General features: G+C 48.7%; 1 protein-coding gene across 1 annotated transcript in view; it reads right to left on the bottom strand.

The window, feature by feature from the left end:
- Nucleotides 1-24,587, bottom strand: part of SPTB (spectrin beta, erythrocytic) — a 110,495-nt gene that overhangs the window by 46,728 nt on the left and 39,180 nt on the right. The window contains exons 15-18 of the mRNA XM_056852031.1: nt 17,351-18,107; nt 16,502-16,704; nt 15,430-15,520; nt 3,952-4,098 (exon numbers count right to left, since the gene is read on the bottom strand). Of these exons, the coding sequence (XP_056708009.1) occupies nt 3,952-4,098; nt 15,430-15,520; nt 16,502-16,704; nt 17,351-18,107 (1,198 nt within the window). The remainder of the gene's footprint in view (nt 1-3,951; nt 4,099-15,429; nt 15,521-16,501; nt 16,705-17,350; nt 18,108-24,587) is intronic.

Raw genomic sequence — 24,587 nt, 5'->3', positions numbered from 1 at the left:
TGCAACTTCATTTTGGGAACTGGTAACATTTTGTAACTTGCTTATGCCTTTTGCCAAGCTTTGAACCAAAGAAACCTTACTGTGTAGCTAGTTGCTTAAAAGCTTTGTTATTCTGCCTGCTTCCTTTTGTCTCATGAACTATTGCTTTTCTGTAATGAGCACAATCTTTTGAATAAATTCTTAAACTATATTTGTTGTGGTTCTTGACTTTCATAGGCTTCAAGCTCTAATTCCAAGTGCCTTGTTTAAGTGGAGTCCGCTTACCAAACTCAACCCCTTTACTTTTGTAGCTTCACCTTGCTGGGAGTCCTACCCTGCAAGGTGAGTGCTAGTTGCTAATTTGGTACCAGCAGACAGAGGCTGCCCTTATCCTCTGCCTGGGATTAAGCTGGATAGATAAGGGCTGGTGGCAGACTATCTACTGAGTTTAGAGGGTTTCTTTGCTCAGTATTTGTTAAAGTGTGACTTTGCTATCTGCCCCAAAAGAGCAACCCAGGTGCGGAGGCTCCTGCTACACCCCCTCTTGTGGCTTAGCCGCATGAAAGATACTAATGCTCGAATGCTGAGGTGGTACCTCTCTCTGCTCCCCTTTAGTTTCACCGTCAGACACAGCCCAGGATGACAACTACTACCAGCTGACTATATGTCCAGGATGTTCGAAGACGAGGAATCCGACAGCAAGCCTCTTCCCAGGGAGGGTGTGTGTCCCGGGACGATGTCTCCCCCAACCGATGACCCAGGACAACAACAGCAGGCCACACTTACCCGGGCTGTCGAAACGCCACCAGCAAGCTGGTCCGAGGGTGACGAGGGCGGCGCGGATGCTTCGCCCGGTCGCCCCGACAGCAGAGGCGAGGGGAGAGGGACCGGCCCAGGTCGGGCCGAGCTGGCCTGGGAGTCCGTGCCAGTTCCTTTCTCCCCACCACGTGCTCAGAAGGAGCCCTGGCAGCTACAAGGGGAGTGCTTTCCGGCACCCCACCCTTTGGCACTCAACAGCTGAGTGGTAGGTGAGCTCGGAAGAGACGGAGACTCCCACGGCTGGTGCAGGGAAACCTGGTGGATGGGAGAAACAGAGGTGGGCCAGCTGCAGGTCCTGATAAGACCTCCCAGGGGAGGAGCCAGGGGAGGGGGCTAGAAGGGGTGGGGCCCCCAGGGGAAGGATATTTAAGCCCATGGGAATGGAGGCCGAGGAGGATTGTGGTGGCCACCCTGGCCTTGCTCTGCATTGTGGGAGAAACCCTGCTGACATCAGAGGGGGAAGACAGTTCTGATTCCCCCTCTGAATGGTCTGAGGCTGAGGAGGGCCTGTCTGGACACCAGGTAGACAGCGGGAAGACCTCAGTCGTCAGGGCATGTCTTCACACCTACATTTTAATGTAGCCCTTGAACTACCTCAGAAAAAGAGGTGCCTTATTCCAACATTGGGGAGGGAGCAGGTTTCATAAAAATCTATCTCCTGATGAAATGTGCTCAGTCTTTCCCAAGGTCTAATTCACATGACCCCAAAACCACGAAGAAATGAAATGCAGATCTGCTTTCTCTGAAACAATCAGAATATGGCACGACAAAGGCTGGTAGTGGCATCATGTCATGCTCCAATGTACACTGAAAAATCTGGTGCCAGGGTAAATGGTGACATAATCACATGACTCTTTTATCACACCTCAAGATCAATCTCTCGCGCTTCGTCATGCGGTGGCGCCGGTTCCCCCCTCCCCCCTCCTCACCTCAGCGCAGCCTGACAGACCAGGACGAGGCGGCGCCCTGCGGAGGACCCAGGCCAGGAGGAGGAAGAAGAAGAGGAAGAGGAGGAGGGGAGGGTACAGGAAGGAAGGAAGGGCCCGGATCCACCGCCGCCGCCATGATGGAGGCCCAGCGGGCCTGACGGGGCCATGGCGGGGCGGCGCGTCCTGTGAGGCGGCGGGAGAGGGGGCCCTGGTGGGCCTGAGGGGCCCAAGGGTGGGCCTATAGGGGCCTGGCCGGGGGGGCCGACCCACCATGTCATGAGTCCACTACAAGTTCTCCTCGAAGCTCAACTACGACACGGTCACCTTCGACGGGCTCCACATCTCCCTCTGAGACCTCAAGCGACAGATCATGGGCCGCGAGAAGCTCAAGGCCGCCGACTGCGACCTCCAGATCACCAACGCCCAGACCAAGGAAGAATATATGGACGATAATGCCCTGATTCCCAAGAACTCATCTGTTATTCCGATTGGTGGAGTGAAGCGCACCAGCAAAACGTATGTCATAAGTCGAACTGATCCAGTGAATGGAACTTCAAAAGCAGTATGTAAAAACACAATCTCACACTTTTTCTCTACACATTCTACTTAATTTAGAACAATAACAAAGCAATAAACTACCTTTCTAAATAATAATTCACCTTGATTTCCTGCAGAAATCCACTTATATTGTAAAATATAATGTGTTTTTTTAGTGTAGTAAAATCAGCAGTGCAGATATCTTTAATGTGAATTTCAACACTTGTGCCAAGTGACACACTGTATTGCATACTGAATGCTAGCCTATTTCCTGTATGTCTTCGTTTTGTACAGATAATGTATGATCATTTACCAATCATGCGAGTTTCAGGTTTGCGCTGCGGGACGCCATGCCTTGTTCTACGTCTGTATGTCTCTAGTTTAGTAACTGTATGTTTGTATAGGTAGTTGTGTGCTTTTTGTTTTCTTGAAATAAAAACAAAACATTTGGAGTGGAAAAAAAAGATCAATCTGTGTATCTTCAACCTTTTCTCAACACACTTTCATGGTTTTTTAAACTGGCACTGTTTTTGTTCTGTTAGGAAGTTATTGGCTCACCAGGTGCTATCTCTTGGATGAAGGTGATGTTCTGCTGGTTTCCAGAGAAAAGCATTTTTAAAACTGGCTTTAAATCACACCCCTTCAAGACTTCTTGTGACGGTATGTATCAATTCCCCATACTTCTCTATGCAGTACCATGGAGTCTCTCATCAGTAAACTACTTTTTATGCTTCAGGGGTCGCCATAAGTCGGCTGCGACTTGATGGCACTTCACACACACACACACAGGATTCCCTGACACTTTGAATTAGCTCCAGACATTTCCCCCAAAGAACATCACAGTAAACTGCACTGGAGCATTTCATCTGCCACAGTTGTTTTAAAACTATATTGCTGAGGGCCGCACTAGGTGGTATAAGAGTACAATCTCCTGTTTTCCTAGGCCCCTTTCAGATTACTGTTCTAACCTGGATGTCACCCGTTGTTGGCATGTTTACGAGTAAAGCAATACAGAGATGGGTGTTCATACAGCTCATTTCAATCTATCTATGAGCCATCTCTAAAGCACTCTGGCCAGTTCAAACAGCACACTAACGTTTTCCCACCTTTTTCCATGCGACGTTCTTTCTCAGCTACAGGGACAGGCATGTCAATGGTGCTGCCATAGCACAAATCTTAGAATGTTTTTAAAAAGGCTGAAAAAGAACACTGGGTGGAAAAAAAAGGGGGGGGAATAGCAGTTCTTTCAGAAGCGCCCGAGACAGTTCAAACAGCACACTTGAGCGATTCAGAAGCTCAAGGAAGAACTGAAAATGGGAGAAAGCAATTTTCATAAAAAGCGGCAGAGCCCTGCAATGCTGAGGAGACACGAGCAGCTTTGTCTGAACAGGTAAAAAAAATCCGTTAGCAGCCGGGAGCCAAGCCAGCTGTTTCTGAATTGACACAAAAAATCTGTTAGCAACCCTCTGCTCAACCAGATTATAAGGGCAGTCTGAAAGGGACCTTAGTGTCACAGATCAGCAAAGAATCAATTTCCAGAGGGTTCAGAAATGCTAGTTTCCCTAATTGTAATAATGTTCCAGGAATGGCAACTGTTTTTAACCCCTTCTCAAAAATTCCAACCCCCAAACATAAGAATATAACAAGGAAGAGAAAGAAGAGCTAGTAGAGATGCCAAGACACTTACCTCATCTACCTTCTCTAACCACCCTTGGTGAGAAGCAAGTTCTGCCATAAACGCCTGGTGCTTCAGCCATTTGCTGTGCAAATTACGTGCTTCGTCATAGGATATGTCTTGAGCTGTGAGCATTTTCTCATCAATCCACAGAGTGAGCTGTGAACAAAAATAATGGCACTCAATGGTGAAAGTGGACTGCCTGTTTTTCCCAGAGCTCCCATACCGTTTTGTTGAAATTCCAGGTAAAGGAGGAATGTGGGTGAGATGATTTGCTGCTCCTGCCCACTTTAGTCATTGATTAGGCTCTCAGAAATTACTTAGAAACAGTGTTGGAAATGATTTCAGCCTTCCACTATAAACACATTGTTTTATCCTCATATTAGCACCCATCTCATGCAACCAACCCAACTCATTTCAATATGGCCAAGAAAAGAGGCCCTCGTACTTTAAGCAAACTCATGAGAAAATGCATTTTTCTGTGGGAGTTGAGTACCCAAATCACACTAGTCCAGTAGTCGGCAAACCGCGGCTCACGAGCCGCATGTAGCTCTTTGGGCCCTTGAGTGCGGCTCTGGAAACCCAAACGTTTCTGAGGAGGAGAAAGTGGCGCGCGCCCCCCCCCCCACCAAAAGTTGACCACGAAATTTCTCCTCACCGCCCCATTTCGGGTTTATTCCCCCCCCCACGAGAGGGGCGGTGTGTGAGGTAAAGCACCCTCCTCCCTCCCTCCCCCTCCCTTTTCCCTCCCCTCACAGCACCGCCGGGTTTTGCACGCGGCACTCGAGGGCCGGCGGCGCCAAGGCGGGCGGCTGCAGCCAATCAGCGGGCGGGATTTTTCGAGCTGGTTTTGGCTGGCGGAGGAGGCCGAGGCCGAGGCTCTGAGGACGGGTGGATGGGCGGACAGCACACCGGCCGGGGAGGGAAGGAAGGAAGGAGCCCAGGCAGCGGCGAGGAGGAGAAGGTCGGGGCCTGGGGGGGAAGCCATGTTTGATTCATTTGTACTCTCTTTTTGGGATTTGTACTCTCTCCATGCACATTTTCCCCATCCAGATTCTGAAAACTCTGCATGGGGGGGGGGGGTTATGGGCCATTTATGAATGGGAGGTTTTGCCTTGGATTTGCCACTCAGATGCACATTTTCCCCATCCAGATTCTCAAAACTCAACAATAAGCCCCTCTGCAGAGTTTTGAGAATGCAGATGGGGAAAATGTAGTGTTTGTCAGTCATTGTCATGATTTAATTTTATGGATACCTTACTTACAATTTAATTTTTATCAATAAATAAGATCACTATTAAGTATGATATCAAGTTTTATTCAGTGTACCTATAGTTTAATTAAGACTTAAAACTTTAATTAAAGTTTATTAAGTTAACAAACAGTGTACCTACCTATATAGTTGAAGAAATTTGGCTCTCAAAAGAAATCTCAATCGTTGTACTGTTGATATTTGGCTCTGTTGACTAATGAGTTTGCCGACTACTGCACTAAACTGTAAATCCTTTTTTTAAAAATGCCAGTTGTAAATTGCTTGCATTCTATTCCAACCAGAAAGAGCTGACTACACTGGATCCCCAGAGCCATCAGTCAAAACAGGTTGTGGTAGAGGGGGATGGCCCAGACCCACAGCTGCCTGCATTTAATGACAGTGGACCCCTCCACTCATTTCAGGAGTACCCCCACTGCAATTCACACATACATACACCAAGGTTCAGCTATCCATCAAGCATTTTCCTGGTACAACAATCATCTTTTATTTAACATCATCTGCATGGACCAGCTTTGCAATCTCATCACAGGAATGATACACAGTTAAAAAAACCAGCCAGCCTTTTTGTGAATGCCCTATAATACCAGACTGGAAGTGCAAGTAGCTGTATCAAGAATGTGTGTGACAGTATGTGCATAATCCTAATCCAAACATTGCTCACACAAGAATTCATATCTCAAATTCTTTCTCTAACCTAAATTAAGGATTGTGATTAACTATTTTCTTAAAAGGAGTCCATGAGCAAAACCACAAATAGTTCAGCAATGAATGCTATAAACAAAACCACAGGACTGCAGCCCAAACAGGTGTGTTTACTCCTGATGTGATCCAGAATATGGAAAACAAACCCTTGGTTTACCTGTGAGGGGTCCTTCTACTCTGAGGAAGAAGGACATCTTCAGCAGAGGGTGGTTTCCTTCTCGTGCTCAGGAAGGCATGATTCTAAACTTCTTCCTGTCACCTGAACTGGGACCGCCCTCTCTGCTCCAGTATGAGGACTTCCCTAGCTAACTTGGACAGAAGGTCACAAAAAGGTATAACATCAGAACAACATATATAACTAGGTAACTAATATTAGTAAACATGGAACACAGTCCAACGGGACAATTAAGTTAAGGAAAGTGCGGAATTGGCTCATCCTAATCTTGAGCATGCATTGGCTGTTCTTACTTCAGGTTATGTTCTTGGTGCCTGTGGAGTGCTTTGCCATGGGTGGGCAAGATGTCCTTCTTCCTCCAAGTAGAAAGACCCCTCACAGGTAAGTTCTCACTCTGAGGTCGAAGGACATCTTCAGCAGCAGGATTTTAAAAAGCTGTTACTTTGAGCGGATCAGTTGTCTTTTACCACTTGTTGTAGCACGGCTGCATCCGAAGAGGCGTAGGTGTGAAGTTTGTAGTGGCGCACAAAGGTAGACTTCAACAACCAAGTTGCAGCCTTGCAGATCTCTTTGATTGAGGCGTTCTTATTGAACGCCGCCGAGGTGGCCACACTTCTTACTGAATGTGCTGTAATACCTGATGGAACAGCAATGCCACTGTGCTGGTATGCTGTTTGGTATGCTGCTTGTCAGATACACTTGCCTATAGCTGTGCTGGACATCCCCCCCCCCATTATTAGGTGGGGAGATTGAGATGAATAGTGTGTCTGTATGCCGAAATGGAGCTGTTATTTTTAGGTAGATTCTTAGTGCCCTCTTAACGTCTAGGGTATGCCAGTCCCTTTCCTTGGAATGGGCCAGTTGAGGACAGAATGTGGGCAAATTCAACTCCTGTTGAATTTTCCATGTAAAATTATATATTCGTCTGGTGGATAGTCTCCTGGCTTCCTGAATGGTATTGACCACTTCTGAGGAGTAACCCATGTCTACCATCCGTTGCCTCTCAAGGCCCATGCAGTCAGATGAAGCCACCCCGGGTCCGGGTGGAGTAGTGGCCCTGCTGTAGGGGATCTGGGAGGCCTTGGAGACGGGCCAACATCATGATGTTGGAAGATTTGGCCTTGCTGACTAGTCTCACAAGGTTGGATATTGTGGTGATCTTGTCTTGGGGTAGAAACAGCATGTTCCATGCAGTGCCCAGGTATTGAAGAGTTTGTGATGGAGTCAGATTGCCTTTGGTTTTGTTCACGAGAAAGCCATGATGTTCCAGGAGGTTGATCACTATCGAACTGTTTTGGATTGCCAGTTTTTCCTTGGGAGTGCTCACTAAAATGTCGTCCAAGTAAGGGAACATGTGTATTCCTTATTCCCTCAGTAGCACCACTAAGCTGATGAGAACCTTCATGAAGACCCTCGGTACTGAGGAGAATCCAAATGGAAGCGCTCTGAATTGGTAGTGTTGCTGGCCGTAGGCAAACCGCAGGTATCTTCTGTGTGGTGGACTTATAGGAATTTGCAGGTATGCCTCTGTTAAGTCTACTGATGTTAAAAATGACTGGGGCCTCAGGGCTTCGATGATAGATCGAAGGGTCTCCATTCTGAAGGGTTTCTGTTTCACAAATCGGTTTACATACTTCAGATCCAATATGCCTCTCCAGTCCCCATTTCTTTTAGGAACAGTAAACAAGATGGAGTACACCCCTGTATGCTGCTCTGTAGATGGAACTGGCTCTATGGCTTTGATTTCCAGAAGATGTTGTATTGCCAATTGGTTGCAAAGATGTTTGTCCCAATTTGGAGACACCAGAGATGGAACAAATCAATCTGGTGGTGGGGGAATGGGTTTCTGAATTCTATTGAGTAGCTAGGATTTACTATTTGGCTGACCCATGCGTCTGGATGAGAGGTTCCAGACTTCTGCAAACTCAAGAAGTCTCCCCGCCACCTGAGGAGAGCTGTAGTCATTGTTTGCCCTGTCTCTCTGGGAATTTCCCAGATTTGTCAGTTCCCTGCTGTTGAAACTGAGAGTTTCTGGAGAATGTATGGCCTCTCCGAAAGGATCCCTTTCCACCTGACCAGGAGCTCCTTCTGTTATCAGATCTAGTCTTGACCAAGGTATGGAAGATTCTGAATGGGCAAAAGGAAGAGGAGGAGCCTCTCCCTTCCTTCTTAATGTATTTGGTCATTGCCTTTTTCTTGTTTTTTGTTTCTACTAGAACTTCGTCTAGCTTCTGTCCAAAAAGCCTGCCACCTTCAAAGGGATATGCTAAAAGGAAGGCCTTGGATGAATAGTCTGTCGGCCAGGCCCTGAGCCATAGGGCCCTCCTAGATACAGATGAGGCTGCTAAAGACCTTGCAGAAAAGGTCATTGAGTCTAAGGTGGCATCCGCCATAAAGTTAACTGCCTTAAGAACTCGATTTAGGCCTTCCATCACCCTTCGGTTATCCTGTGGAACCAGAGGCTTGGACTGAGAGCGCTGACGTCTCGTGTGCCTTTTTGGCTGCGTAATCCACTTTCCTGTCTAAGGGATCCCTGATATTGCCAGCTCTATTTTCAGATATCAGTCCTACAGACTGAAGGGCTGCCATAGGAGCATCCACCAGTGGGACCTGAAGGAGACCCATGACTCTAGGCTCCAAATTGTAAAGTTTCCTGGTGTTATTTGGAAACTGCCTGTTTGAGGTGGGTTTCTCCCATTCTGGTATTCTTCCCCAGCGAACAAACGAGATTGTTGTTCTTGTTCTCCTTCCCCCTCCTCCTTCAGATGAGAACTCTCCCTCTTCCTTGTCTTCCTCTTCTGCCAAGGGGAGTGAGGATAGTCATCCCTATTACTGAGACCAGGGGCCTGGGGAGCTGCTTTCCTGGCAGCTTTAGTCAGCCAAGGTCTGTTAGTGGCTGTGCTTCCCTGGCTCTGATGTTCCCTGGGGGGCAGTTCTGAATCGGGGGGGGGGGAGAATGCATGCCTGGTGTGGTTCCCCTGGTTTCCCCAGTGCACGTGGAGTCCATATATGGAAAGGGAGAAGAGGCCCTGGGATCTGTAGAAGCTCTAGTGGGAGGGGCACAGAGATGGGTGAATACTTCCCGTAAGGATAATCACATTAGGTCTAGCATGCACCGTTCTGGCTGCCTGCCCAAAGTTAAAACTTATGTTGCCACCCGATTCAAGAGCCGATCCAGCACGGATGGTCATCATGTCTCCCTCGGTACCCCTAGGGTCCAAATGAAGCATAGCAGCAGTTGTTTGTTCTGCGCACAGCATTGTCAGGCACCGGCCTGGTACTCAGCAGTTAAGCCAGGTGGTGTTCCAAGGTCAGTTATTCAGTTCTGAGGTTGTTTTGTCTTGCTCTATCCTGGGAAGGGCAAGTATTATCAGGGGGTTGCCGTGGCAACCAGCAGTGTCCAGAATGTTCACTTTCATTATATATTGCCTGTACCCTTAGTGTTCCCCCCATTAGTGTCCTTGATCTTTCCAAGTTGGTTTCTGTAACTTGCAGCATATTTTCCATTAAATCAACCTTCTAAGGAAAACCTGCCTAGAAGTCGTTTGTGGGATTTATCTGGCGAGCCCAGAGCTGACATTAGGACACTAATCCTCCTAATAGCTCTTCGTGTCTACTGCGAACGCCCGCGTCCTGGCTGGAGCCGCAGGAGAGGAATTCCAGCAGTCGCTTCTGGAGGAAGCGTGCCGCACTCATCAAGAGTCCCATCGGCTGGCGGGGTTGGTCGCCTCGCAATGGGGTCGCCTTGAGCGAGCGGCGCCTTTGGAGTCCCGGGAAGATGCTGTCCAGGCCCGGGAGAAAACCCGTTGGCTTGCCACCCTCCTCGAGGAAGCGCGCCTAGCCCAGCAGGATTTTGCGCTGCTTCCCCGACTGGTTGCCAGGAACTGCGTGTTGGGCGGGAACGAGGCCCTGCTGGAGGGGACTGTTTTGCTTGTTCAGGATCCTGTACTCCTCGCTCCCATGGCGGAGAAGTCGAAGGAGCCGTCTCCTGCTTGACCCCATTTTCGACTGGAAGCTGAGAATGGCGCTGCCAAAGCAGTCTTGCAGCTGCTCGACTTACCGCCGGATACGGCAACCGACGCCATGGTCCTGCAAATTCTGGAGCCCTGTTTTGGCTACTCCATGCCCGTGGAGCTCGCGCAACAGGCAGTACCCTTACTCCCTAATCGTGGAGAACTTTTACTTTTGCTGCAACAGGGGGCTTAACAACTTTTTGCTGCCGCGGCTGATGCCCAGGCCGCCGAGTTGGAAGAGCTTGCAGCCGCGTGGGCATCTGGGGCGTGAATTATGGGCCCCATAATTCCTGACACGGGGGGAGAGGACTGGACACTACCCTCGTTCTCCCCTGACCCCCCGTTGTATGAACTCCCGAGTAGAGCGATGGCTCGCCTACTGAGACTGGCTGGAGCCGACCGCTACAGCAGTTTTGCACAAGATGGGGGGTACCCAGCTGAGGAGGACCTCGGTGATTAGAATACAAATCTCCAAGCGCCGCAACCCGGACGGACTGGGGGGGCCGTGGACGAAATCCAACACTTGCGTTATCGAAACCAGGATCTGAAGGAGCAAGTAGCTCAGATGCGAGACCAAATGGACATTATGTGGCGGGAGTTTGGCAACTTACAAAGGGCGCAACCTCCACACCACCCGGCTTCGCCGCCTCCAGGGCAACCTGGCCAGCTGGGAGCGCCAGCGCCGGGACACCCTGCCCCAGGGCTACCTGGTGTACCTGCTCTGGGACAGCCCGCCCCAGGATGGCCCGGGGCCCCCGCTCCAGGACACCCAGGGGGACCCGCGCCACCAGTTCAACCGCAACCACAACCGGTGAGGGCCGCTCCGCTACAACGCCCATACGCCCAGCAAAGGGACTTGCGAGCAACATTTGACGGGTCCGCGGAAGGACTACCTTACTTTTTACATCAAGTGGACAGTTTTATGAGAGAGCAGGGACTCACCTTTCCCACGGAAGACAGTCGGGTCAGGTACGTCTCATCTCTGCTGGAAGGAGAGGTGGCTGAGTGGATGATTCAACAATTTGACACTTGGGCTCGATCCGTTCAAACTCTGAATGACTTTATGTGGGCGTTACGGAGACGCTTCGATGATCCCTTTTGAAGCGAGAAGGCTAAGACTTCCATCCTCCAACTGCACCAAGGTACTAAGTCTGTCAGGGAGTACGCGAGTTTCAACGACTTGCCAGTAAGATTGCGGACTGGAGCGAAGCCACACAGGTACAATATTTTCAGGAAGGGCTGAATCCCGAAATCCTGTATTGGGGGTTTATACAAAGAGACCCGCCTAACCTCGAGGAATGGATACTGCTGGCAGAAGAAGTGGAAAGTCGGCGGCAACTCCTCTCTCTCTGCAGGCATAGGGCCAGGGAGATGGGGCCGCAGCAAATCAGAGCAGCCCTAAAAGCATCCCCAAAAGTACCTGCACTACCGCCATGGAGACCGGCTCCTGAAACCGACTGAGCCAAACGGTTCCAAAGTGGAGCCTGTCCAGTTTGTGGAACGGTGGGCCACTTCGCCGCAGCCTGCCTGTTGCTTCCGGAATGGCCAGCTCCTACCCCCCGCCCTGGGAGTGCGACTCGGGTGGGTGGGGACAACCATCGGAAGAGTGCGGTTACAGGACGCACCACCACCGCCGCTCTCAATCTCGGCTCGGAAGACCCTCCATCAGCTCCGACCTCTTCCCTATCAGACCCCTCAGGGTCTCGGATTACAAATGCTGCTTTCCTAATTGAGGACAGTATGGTCTCATCGGAGGAAGAGGGAAATTGGAGAGCCTCGGCGCTGAATCTGACATCCCCTGACCTGGCAAAAAACGAACCGGGTCTGCGGTAACTGGAGCGCCACCGCAGACCCTTGCTCCTGTGCAACCTAAAGCTCCACTAATGGTGAGTGAAGTGGGGGGGGCACGATTTTCTTAGACGTTATTTTACAACATCACAAGGGGGGTCCCCAGATATGTGTTAAGGCCTTAGTACATTCCGGTTGTGCCCGTACCTTAATTAATGAAGACACATTTAAGGCCTTAAAAGTGAAGTCAGTGCCTCTGCCCCGACCTGTCCAGTTTGCCCAAATGGATGGCAGTGACTTTCGGGCCAGTGGACCGTCGCACCGGCAGAGTGGCCATGGGCGTGGGCCATCACTGGGAACAGTTGCACTTCACAATAGCACTGGGTATAAGATATGCAGTGGTCTTGGGAGTGAATTGGCTGCATGGGCACAGCCCCATTGACTGGGCAGCCAGAACCATTGAGTTCACTCAGCCACAGTGCGACCGCCATCGCAGAGAAGTAGCAGTTAAAACACTGGCCATGGCGGCACAACCTAATGGCGCCTCCAAACCCCCCCCCCACTGCCTCACGAATATATAGACTTTGCTGATGTTTTTGATGTGAAGGAGTGTGATGTACTGCCTCCCCACCGCAGAACAGACTGTGCTATTGAGGTGGTGGGGGAAGGCAAATTACCCAAGAGTAAAATTTAGCCAATGAGCCCCAAAGAGAAGTCTGTGCTCAGAGACTTTTTAGACACAAATTTAGCTTGCGGATTCATTCGACTCTCCACTGCACCTAATTGCACCCCAGCCTTTTTTGTATGAAAGAAGACGGGTGATTTACGATTGTGCATAGACATTCGCAGACTCAAATGCACCCAAACTAACGCCTATCCCATTCCCCTTATCTCTGATTAATTGAGTCAGCTGAAGGAGGGGCGCATTTTCACCAAACTGGATCTGGTTGAAGCGTATTATCGGGTGCGAATCCAGGAGGGGGAAGAACCGCTGACTGCCTTTTCCAGCTGTTTTGGGATGTTTGAATACTTAGTGATGCCTTTTGGGTTAAAAGGCGCCCCGGGAGTCTTCATGCAATTAATTAATGAAATCCTGCATGACCTGTTGTTTAAAGGAGTGGTGGTTTACTTAGATGACATTCTGATTTACTCTAATACTTACGAAGAGCATGTTGCCATGGTCAAAGAGGTGCTGCGGAGCCTCAGAGAGAACCAACTTTATGCTAAGGTATCCAAGTGCGAGTTCCACCGAGAACAATTGACATTTCTGGGGTACATAATCTCGCACCAGGGACTAGCCATGGATCCCAAAAAGATACGAGCAGTGGTGGTCTGGGAGCCGCCCTCGACCCGGAAGCAGGTACAACAGTTTCTCGGGTTCACAAATTTCTACAGGGGGGTCCTCCACAATTTCGCCCAAGTTGTGTTACCCATAACTGACCTTATCAAAACCAAGGGGAAGGGGAATGCAGCAACCCTGCCATCCGCTCGGGTAGAATGGTCACCAGAGTGTCAAAGGGCTTTTGAAACGCTTAAATGGTTGTTTTCCTCTGAGCCCGTACTGAAGCATCCGGATTGCGGGCGGCCGTTCATCGTTCAGGTAGATGCTTCCGAGGTAGCCATGGGAGGGCCCTCTTGCAGTGGGGGGCAGATGGTCAGCTGCACCCATGTGCTTTTTTCTCCAAGAAATCCCAGCTGAACTGGCCCATTTGGGAAAAAGAGGCTGCCACGGTAAAGCATGCTTTAACGGTGTGGAGACATTTTCTAGAGGGGACAGACACCCCCTTTGAGGTGTGTACCAATCACAAGAACTTGGAAGCCTTAACAGGGACCCGCAAGCTCTCCACCAAACAAGTGCGATGGGCAGATTTCTTTTCCAAGTTCAATTTCGTGCTACACCATGTCCCGGGGAAACAAAACCAGCTGGCGGATGCTTTGTCCCGGCTCCCCCAATACCCGAGCAAGCTGGAACGTGCCACGGAGTCCCTTTTCACTCCTGCACAGAGGGGTCTGACGCCTACGTTAGCCGTGCAGACTCGTGTCCAAGCACAACGGACCCTTGAGGTTATGGACGTACCGCGCCCAAGTGAGACGCTCGCCCCCCTCCCTCCATCACAGCAGACTGAAGTGTCGGGGAAATCCGCGAGTCCTACTCCCGAGGAGCCTCCTGAACTCCCACGCACTGACGCTCCTCTCTTGGAGGGGTTGCCCGATTCTTTCAGGGATGCTTTGGTCCAGGGATACCAAACGGAGCACTTAAACAAAGTCCTCCCAGGGAATCTCGTTGAGTGGGGGAAGCTGTGGTTCAAAGACACTAAATTGTATGTGCCTGAAATACTCCGGGGGGAGGTGTTGGGTCTTCCCCATGGGGCGAAATCAGCAGGGCATTTTGGTTTCGTAAAGACACTACACCTACTCCGCCAGCAGTTTTGGTGGCCGAAAATGCGATCGGACTTGGACTCCTTCATTCGCAGTTGTCCCACTTGTGCCGTTGCCAAACGATCCCCAGGGAAGCCCCCCGGTTTGTTGCAGCCGTTGGAAACGCCATCGAGGCCATGGCAAGTTATTGCTATGGACTTCATGACTGATCTCCCTCTCAGTAGGGGGAAAACGGTACTATGGGTGGTTACAGATTTGTTTTCCAAGCAGGTGCATTTAATTCCGTATGCGGGCTTGCCCTCTGCCCCATAATTGGCCCGTTTGTTTGTGTCACATGTCTTCAAATATCACTCGTTTCTGCGCAAGATAATCAGCGACCGCGGGGTTCAATATGTAGCCAAGTTTTGGAGGGCTTTTCTCAAGTTGATGGGGGTAGAGCAGGGGCTGTCAAGTGCATTTCACCCTCAGACAGATGGACAGACCGAACGGGTGAATGCTGTCTTGGAGTGTTACTTGCGATGTTATGTCAATTACCATCAAGATGACTGGGTCGACCTCCTGCCTTTTGCAGAATATGCTTATAATAATGCTGTGCATCAGTCTACAGGGTTTAGCCCGTTTTACGCAGTGTATGGGAAAGAATTCGGCCCCCTGGTGTCTGCGAGGTCCAGAGGGTGCTAGCTGCCCCTGTTGGGGAGAGAGGAGTCCGGCCACTTCCTGTTCATCCCCCGACATCCGTTCTTCTCCCTCATATTCTTCCCGGCCCGCCATTTTCTTGTTAGTGGTGGGGGGGAGGGAAGAATGAAGACTGACTAATTCAGTGAGGAAAGGAGAAAAGAAGGTAGGGGAAGCTGCAGTAGGGATCGGAAAAGACTCTTATAGTTAGGAATGAGAAGTTTATGTTAGTATAGGTTAGATAGTATGTATGCTCTCTAAAGTTACAGAGCTACGGCTCTGTGCTGCTTTCTCCCTCTGAGGCAGGCGGAAAATTGGAGCACAGAGGGCTGTCAAAGCTCAGGAGACAGGAGGAGGAAGTTTAGAATCCTGCCTCCCTGAGCACGAGAAGGAAACCACCCGCTGCTAAAGATGTCCTTTGACCTCAGAGTGAGAAGTGCAGGCACAGCCTAGGTGGATAGTACCAATTGACACAGCTTCCTTACCTCCTGGCAATTCTGTAGAAAGTTCTGCAGGTTGTGATTGTTCTTCAACAGCACATATGCGTCCTGAGATTTTGTGACATTAGTTCTGTATCTAGAAATGATGAATAATAATAGCATTGTTAAGAGCAATTTCTGCTCTAGCAGTCCAAGTAGTTCTGTGTAACACATTGGTCAACATCCAGACAGTCCAGTTGTGTGCACCCAATAGGTCTTCTAGGATTTTCTCAAACCATTTCATATCACAAGCTTTAAAACTAGGAGTCATACATCAACAGGGTTTAAGTGCTACAGGTGAATAACAAATTGAATATCACCCTGTACAGACTAACAGACTAATGCTAGGCAAATATGGCAGAGCACAACTAAGTTACAAGGAGTGGCTTCCTCATTTATGCCTTATCTAGATTTGCCTCCCAATCCACAAATAACAACTTTCAAATTGGAATAATAAATTCAGAGCTGTGAATCACAGCAGTCTATTTTTACCTATAGGATCTCCAAGGAATATTAAACCCTGCTTGCAATAGGGCAGAGGTCCCCAACGTGGTGCCCATTGGCACCACAGCACCCACCGACACCCTTTCTGGCACCTCCAAGTACTTTTATAAAGTGGGCAGGGCCAGGTGGGGCCTTTCACCAGCAAGGCTTTTGATTGGCTGTGCAGATTTTTAAAAACATTGCTGTGGCAGCAGCTTCCACCAAACCAATGATCTTTACTGTGTGACTGAAGGTAAGCTGAGGCAATCATTTTCTAGCAGGGTCCATCTCCTGCAGCAGCCATTTCATGGCAGCCATTTTGTGGCTGTACCCACTACACTGTGTCAGAATTCCAAAAGTGCCCTCAGGCTCAAAAAGGTTGGGGACCCCTGCAATAGGGTATAGGGGGCTGAAATTCAGAAAAAGTCATCCTTGGATTTCCTTTCACATGTTTTCACTTCAGAATCAAAACCTGGGTTATGGTAGTTTCAGGAGGGTAGCTTTGTTAGTCGACTGTAGAAGAAGGGACCTTCACTGTGCATTCACTTGAAAGCAAGGACCCAGTGCCCCACTGAAAAGCTCCCACTGAAATTACCTCTCTTGAATCAGCTGAACCTTTTCCCTAATTTTATCAGAGTAAATATTTCCTTCAGCCACAAGTTTGTTCCCGCTGCCCACCAGTCCAGTAATTTTTTCCTCATTAGCTTCCATGGTAGCAAGGAAATCTTCATATTTTCTGATAGCAGCTTCTGATGCTTCTAAGGTATCTGGGGGCTCGATGTGAGCCAGCGTGTATTCCTACAGCAGATGTTGGGGAAGAAAACAAGTCATCTCTTGGGAATACAGCATAGTTTCAGTGCTATTTCAAAAAACAGCAGTTGAAGTCAGCACCATATGTTCTTCTGCAAAGCCTGACACCAACTCCATCTGAAGACAATCTGTAAGTTAGTTTAGCTACATGCAACCAATGAATGTATGGTGGCTACACAGCAAACACTTGAAAAACCCTCTTTTGGTATAATCTGGCCTGTTAGTTGTGTATACCATTGTCATACACAGGATTCTGCTTTCAGCATGCATTAGAAACCTCTGTTTTTCTAGCACTTCCCAATATGGGCTGAAAGGCAAATCCTGCCCATCATGATAGTCACATATGATCACTCAGAATGAGCCGGAATTTACCATGGTTAGGTTTTTTTCCTGTGGCTGGCATATCCTCAGGTCTACACAGGAAAAACCTGACCATGGCAAATTCCAGCTCATTCTGAGTGATTATATGTGACTATCACCTGAGGATATGCCAGGAGGCACATCCAAATGCTCTGTGAACAGTTTAGAACCCCATAACTGTTTATAGCACCATCTACTGTACAAAAGCACCTAGATAGAGTCTTGAAGTACTAATATAATGGGAATAAAATTATAAATTATGCTGATGCCATACCTGATTGGTAAGGATAATTTCTGCTTGTTTTGCATCTTTTAGAAATTCTTGGAAGCCCAGACACTGGTTGAGGAATTTCTCCTTGCTACTCCACATTTTACACAAGGCATTCCAGCCTGTATCCATCCCCTGGAGCCTCTGCTCCAGCTGCTGGTACTCCACATCTGTTTGCCCACGAGTCACCCTCTCCCCTGTCTCCTTGACGCTGCAATAATCATCCCTGTGTTGATCAATCTCTTCTTTCAAAGCAACATGTTGTTGCAGGAGGTGCTCAGCTTCTGCCAAGGAGTTGGGCACCTCCTCTGAAGCTACACCCTTCTGTGCCTTGAACAGCCATGCCTGGAAGTCATCTAAGTCTTGCAAAAACTTGTGCAGCTTGCTAGCTTCACCAAGAGAGGCCTCCTGGCTCTGCAACGTGTCCTGCAGGTCCTGCCAGACACCAGTGACAGCTGCCAATCGATGGTAGATATCATCAGCTAGGTCAGGGTGTTCTCCAGAGAGTCGGTGTGCTTCTTGTTGTAGGGCAGCAAGCCTGGCCTGGATGGCTGCTAGGTCACGCTCAATGCCGTATAACTTCCTCTGCATAGCAATCATACCTGCCAGGTTTTTACCTAGGTCCTGTGTAGATTCTATAACTTTGGTTTTCTCAAGGATCCATTTCTTTGTTTCCTCACAATCTACACAATAATTGTGAAGGCTAAGGGCAAAGTCTACAGCTTTCCGCCTCTGAGCCACCATCTCCTGGAAGACCTTCCACCTAGGAAAGGCAAAGAAAAAGCATCGTCGTGTTGACCTTTTTAAACTTCTGCATCCATTGTTTTTGATACCCATGGGAACATACTGAACCCAACACTACTATGCTGACATACCAGCAATGGAAAACACAGAGCAGGAAAAGAATATGCCATCCAATCAGGCATCCTTTCACCAAGCTTGATGTCAAATGAGTTGGATGGCATCTCCCTTCCCTGGTCTATGCAACAATCTCCAGTCTTTCCTATTAGCAACAAGTGGGACTGAAAATCTGTGATGGGTATTCATCCTATAAAAGGCTTCAGTTGTCTCAAAAGCACTGAGGAAATAAAAAGCCAAGGTTGTAAGCGTCAAGGAAAGTTTTCTACATGCTACTAACTCCAGCTGCTATTGGTGAAGCTGCTAAAGAGACTACTAATCAATCATCTGATCTATAAGGAGGCACCCTAGACTTTCAACCTGCTGCCTCTTTCCAACAGATACTGTTCCCACTTTAAGATGAGCTACAAGGAGAAGATGATACTCCTGGAGATCAAGGAGCATTAGGTGCTCCTTGGGGAAGGTGAGGCAGCTGCAGCAACATGGAAATAGAGGCGAAAGAGCCTTGGTACTTACCGTGAAGGCTTCTTCTGCTCAGAGGGACAAAGGGCATCTTCAGGATGGGTGTTTCCGTTTCCTCTTGGTTCGGGAGGCAGGAATCTAATATGTAAATTTTCTAGCCTCCTGAGGTAAACGCTCCTTATTGCCATTTCAAAACTTTCTGAGCCTTTATCATGAGTGAAACTTGAAATAAACATACTATGAACAACTGCCCAGAGATTTATTCCCGGAAAAAAATCTATAAATAGAAGAAGACTAACCCGTATAGAACTGCAAAAGGTGACTAACTAAATAACCCAGAAAAAACTAGCAGCAGACGTCTGGGCGGGCAAGATGCCCTTTGTCCCTCTGAGCAGAAGAAGCCTTCACGGTAAGTACCAAGGCTCTTTCTCTCTCAGAGGGTCCAAAGGGCATCTTCAGGATGGGACATACAAGAGCAGTCCCCTAGTTGGGAGGGTTAGACGTCTTGAATTATACTCTGAAGTACTCGTCTGCTGAATGCGGCGTCTGCCGATGAGTAGAGGTCCAATTTATAAGGATGCACAAAGGTGGACACTGAGGACCAAGTGGCTGCCCTGCAAATCTCCTCGATAGGAGCCTGTCTGTCAAAGGCTGTGGAAGCTGCTGCGCTTCGCACCGAGTGGGCGGTAATAACCCCTGGAACAGGTGCTCTCTAGATAAGCAATGCATGAGGAGATATTCCGGCTAATAGATGCCCTAGACATAGGTTTGCCCTGATTAGGTGGAGAAATGTTAATGAATAGAGCATCAGACATTCGTATGGGCTGTGTGCAAGAGATGTATGTATGTAATGCTCTCCTTAAATCTAAGATGTGCTAGGCCTTCTCTTTGGGATTCTTTGGATTAGGACAGAAGGAGGGTAATACTATGTCCTGCTCTCTATGAAATTTGGAGTTACATTTCGGAATAAAGGACTGGTCGTGCCTAAGGACGACTTTGTCTTTGTGGAAGGTGATGAGTCCTGGTCTGATAGAAAGTGCTCCCAACTCAAACTCTGCATGCAGAGGTTACAGCCGTTAAAAACAGGGCTTTCATTCTCAGCCGCTTGAGGCCTACTTGTGTGATTGGCTCAAAAGGTGGCTTAGTGAGGGCTGTTAGTACTGTGTGCACGCTCCAGGTGGGGAACCTGTGTTTGACAGGAGGGGAAATAAGGCTTAGCCCTCGGAGGAAGGATTTAACGTGAGGGTGTTTTGTTAACTTATAACCAGCAATCCTGGGAACAATGGTCGCTATAGAAGCCAGCTGCCTGTGGAGTGTGGAAGTGGATAAACCCATTTTATGCCCTTCTTGTAAAAATGACAGAATGTCTGCTGTTCTGGGTTTAACAGGATTGACTGACTTACGTCTGCACCATCTAGTGTAAGCCTTCCAGGACATATTGTAAATTCTCTGTGTAGACGGTCTACGTGCTGCCCGAATAGTGTGAATGATGTCTGAATCGTAGCCTAAGTCTGAAAGTCTTTTTCGTTCAACGATCAGTTTGTACCAACCTGGGTTGGGATGGCAGATTGGGCCCTGAGTCAGAAGGTCTTGTCTTTCTGGTAGCCTCCAGTGGTTGTTGTTTGACATCTGCACCAGGGATGTGAACCATGGGCGCCTGGGCCAGAACGGGGCTATGAATAGAACGTGTGCTTTCAGAAGCCGTACCCTTCTCAAGACTCTTGGAATGAGAGGGAGAGGCAGGAATGCACAGAGCAGTTCCCTGGGCCACGGGCATATCAGTGCATCTGTCTGCTCCGCTCCCTGTTGAGTGTACCTGGTGAAATACCTGTTTAATTGATGGTTGCTGTTGGATGCAAATAAGTCCACCTGAGGAGTTCCGAATTTCTGTGTGATCATGTGGAAAACCTCTGGGTGAAGGGACCATTCTGCCTCACTGATAGTCTCCCTGCTGAGCCAATCTGCTTGAATGTTGGCAGCACCCTGTATATGCTCGGCTGAGAGTGACATCAGGTTTGTCTCTGCCCAAATCAGAGTGTGTAATGCTTCCTTGTGCATGTTGACATGTAAGACTGCACATTGGCAAGCAGATGTCAAAGATCTAAGTGACAGCCAGGTGATTGGTGGTGTCACATGACAGCTCAATGACTGAGCAGAAAAACTGGCTTGTACTGGACTGACCTAGATAGTCCTGGAGACAAGGCAGCCAACAGTTGATTGGCTGGGAGACTATGCCAGATATGTATATAAGTGTATCATATATGTATTGGGTTGTGGGTTGTGAGAAGTAGATGCTTTGCGTAGCACTTTGTCACTATATAATAAAATAGCACTTTTATACTACGTGCTGACTCTGCTGTATTCACTCGCCGCTGGGGTGTCTGATACTTCTTCCAAACACCAACAGTGCAGGGCTGAAGACCTCGATCCCCCCTGTTTGTTTAAATGTGCCTTTGCGGCCACATTGTCCGTCCTGATGAGAACGTCCTTTCCCTGAATATGACTCTGGAAGCTCTGAAGGGCCCTGAATATTGCTCTTAACTCTAAGATGTTTATGTGGAGTTTTTGTTCTTGGGGTTCCCAGGTGCCCTGCGCCAGGAGTTTCTGTAGTGTTGCCCCCCAACCCATAGGACATGAGTCCGTGAAGATTTGTATTGGAATGGGGTGAATGAACCTCAGACCCTTGGACAGGTTGGTCTGAAGAGACCACCATTTTAAGCTTTTTTTCAGTTCTTTTGAAAGAATGATGTTTTTGTCTCTTTTCCTCTGGATGTCTGCCTGGTAAGGCCTAAGAAGCCATTGCAATGGCCTTGCATGAAGATGAGCCCATTGGATGGTGGGAATACAAGCTATCATGTGTCCCTGCAGTTTCGCTAGGGACATGAGTTTGGACGACCTGGCTAAGTATGCTTTCTTGGCTAGGGAAAATATTAGGTTGATCTTTTCTTGCGTGAGAAAGAGTTTGTTCTGCTTTGTGTCTATGTCTACTCCAAGATGCTTTCGTCTTTGTGAGGGATACAATTGGCTCTTTTTGTAGTTTATGATGAAACCATGACATGTCAACTTTTCTAAGACCTGTTGTGTGTGTGTGAGACTATGCTGTTCTGAATCTGCGCAAACCAGTATGTCGTCGAGGTATGGGAAAATTCTTATCCCCTCCTTGCGCAGGTCTGCTATAAGTGTCACCAACACTTTGGTAAATACTCTCGGGGCAGAGGTTAACCCGAAAGGGAGGGCCCTGAACTGAAAATGCATCCCCTGATATAGGAATCTGAAGAAGCGACGGTCAGGAGGGTAAATGAGAATGTGGAGATAAGCCTCTGTGAGGTCTATAGACATCATAAAGTCCAGTGGTCTTAGGGCCTCTGTGACTGACCTCAAAGTTTCCATTTGGAAACGCTTTAGTGGAATGAACTTGTTGAGAAAGTTGAAGTCTAGTATGGGTCTCCATCCTCCGTTTTGTTTGGGCACTGTAAAGAAAATTGAATAAATTCCTAATGAGCACTCCTGCAGAGGCACTGTCTCTATGGCCTGTATGTTCAACAAATGTTGAGCCGCTTCTGAGGTCCTTTGAAGTTTGAGTTTGTTCTTTGAGGTTGGGGAGACAACTAATCTGTTGGTTGGAGTGTGTGAGAATTCTATTTGGTAACCGTGAGTGATGATGCTTTCTATCCAATGGTCTGGTTGGGAGGAAGACCATTTATGAAGAAATAGGCTGAGCCTTCCTCCCACAGGCGGAGATGTGGCGTCATTGCTTGTTCTGGCGACCAGGTTTGTCCCCTTTGTTACCTTGGAAGGAGGAGAATTTGGCTGACCGATTGAACCTACCCCCTCTGTGAAAGGAACTACGGTTTTGGTTCCACTGAAACCTGCGCTGATCAGGTCTGAATTTCTGCAAGGTGTGGTAAGTCCTGAAGGAAGTGGTTTGAGAAAAACCCCTGGAATCTTTCTGAAGACTTTTAGGTAGGGCCTGCTTTTTATCTTTGGTTTCTACCAGGATGGGATCTAATTTATCCCCAAAAAGCCTCTTGCCTTGATATGGGAACCCCATGAGGACAGACTTAGAACGGTGCTCTATCTGCCAAGGGCGTAACCAGAGTGCTCTTCTAGCTGCTGAGGCAGTGGCTAGTGCTCTGGCCGCAAAACACATAGTATCAAGGGTAGAGTCAGCTAGAAAAGAAACTGCTCTCAAGATTCTAGATACCCCTTCAAAGGCTTGCTTCTCTTTCTGAGGTATGAGCTGTGCGAGTTTCCTTGTCCAGATAATAGCTCCCCTAGAAACCAAGGCCAAAGTAATGGACGAACTGATTGCTAAGGCAGAAGCCTCATGGGCCTTTTTACAAGCCAGTTCAGTTTTTCTATCAGCAGGGTCCTTGATCATGGCCTGACCTTCAGTAACCAGATCAGAAGTGTGTAGTGCAGTGACCGGAGCTTCCACTGGGGGCACTTTGAGTAACTCTGCTGTGCTCTGTTGTAGGTTATTGAACTTTCTAGATGAAAGGGGAAACTGTTTGGAAGCCATTGGTTTCTCCCACTCCGCCCTCATGAGGGAGAGGAAATAGTCAGGCACTGGAACTACCCTGTCTGGGGTGTCATGCATGTGGAAAAATTCCTTGGTTCCCTTCTTTGTTTGTGCAAGAGACGTCTCAGTGTCCTCTGTTAGGTCAAGGGCTTCTAAGGTCTTAGACAATAAAAGAGGAAATTCCTCTGCATTGAAAATCCTAGATTGTTTAGGCTGCTCAATAATGTCCTCCTCATCTGAACGGAACTCGCCCTCCTCTTTGTCATTGTCCTCTTCGCCAGATGAGGCTGAAGAGTTGCCACCTTGCACTTGGAAGGACTGGGACCCAGAGGAGTCCTTTAGGGCTGCTTTTGTGGGCCATCTACCCTCTTCAGAATTATCTGCCCTGCCTCTTGAGACTGCAGAGGTTTGCAAGGCATAAGCTCCTTGGGAGGAGCTTCCCTGAAAAGAAGGAGAAGAGGGGGGCTGAGCCATTCTTAAGCCCGTAGTAAAGGCATCCCTGATTAGGGCTGAGAGTTCTGCCTTTAAAAAGGCTAGACAGCCGTCTTGGATAAGGGGAGGAACAGCCCTACCGGTAGCTGGAGTCTCTGGGATTTCGTCCCGTCCTTGATCCGAAGGCGAGCCGCCTGAGGAAGGGGATTCCATGGCCAGCCTCTCTATTTTCCCCCATCTCTGGCTGCGAGGGAGTAACGGCCGCTGCCGTTGTAGCCTCCAAGCTGCGAACCGCCGCGGAATTTCCTCTGCTTTTGGCCGGAGCAGCTGATGAGCGGGCGGCGGGGCGTTTAGCGCATTTATTAATAGCCAAGCCTGCTCTCTTGTGCTTACTGGCGCTGCTCATGCCGAATTTTACTTTCGCTTTGCCCCGGATTCGGAGGAATGGCTGCAGGAGGGCTGGCTGGAGATCGGAGGAGAGCTCCATGGGGCCCCAGAAAGCAGGCTAGGATCCAAATCGCCCTGTGCGATGTAGGAGTCCTCTTGCCTGGCTGCCATTTTGTAAGGCAGAAGGGTTCGCTAAGCTTTTTTCCCCCTTTTCAAAACTAATTTTAAGAGAAGGAAAAGACAAGGGTACAGATATAGGTAGAAGGAGGAACTAGAAGTGGAAAAGAAAAGGGAAGATATCTATTCCTTAAAGCAAGAGCTGCAAAAAAGGGCTGCTCTCCCGATAAAGGGAGGAAATAGAATGGCAATAAGGAGCATTTACCTCAGGAGGCTAGAAAATTTACATATTAGATTCCTGCCTCCCGAACCAAGAGGAAACGGAAACACCCATCATGAAGATGCCCTTTGGACCCTCTGAGAGAGAAGACCATGGCCCCCCATAATGTATGATATGTGGCCACTGCCTCACCGTGCCTCACTGAAGAGCTGGCCATGATTGATCTGCCTGCAACATTCAGGGCC

The sequence above is a fragment of the Euleptes europaea genome, chromosome 6, assembly GCF_029931775.1.
Source record: "Euleptes europaea isolate rEulEur1 chromosome 6, rEulEur1.hap1, whole genome shotgun sequence".
Classification (NCBI taxonomy): domain Eukaryota; kingdom Metazoa; phylum Chordata; class Lepidosauria; order Squamata; family Sphaerodactylidae; genus Euleptes; species Euleptes europaea.
Note: the sequence above shows the minus strand (reverse complement) of the source record. Positions and strands in the feature narration are given on the sequence as shown.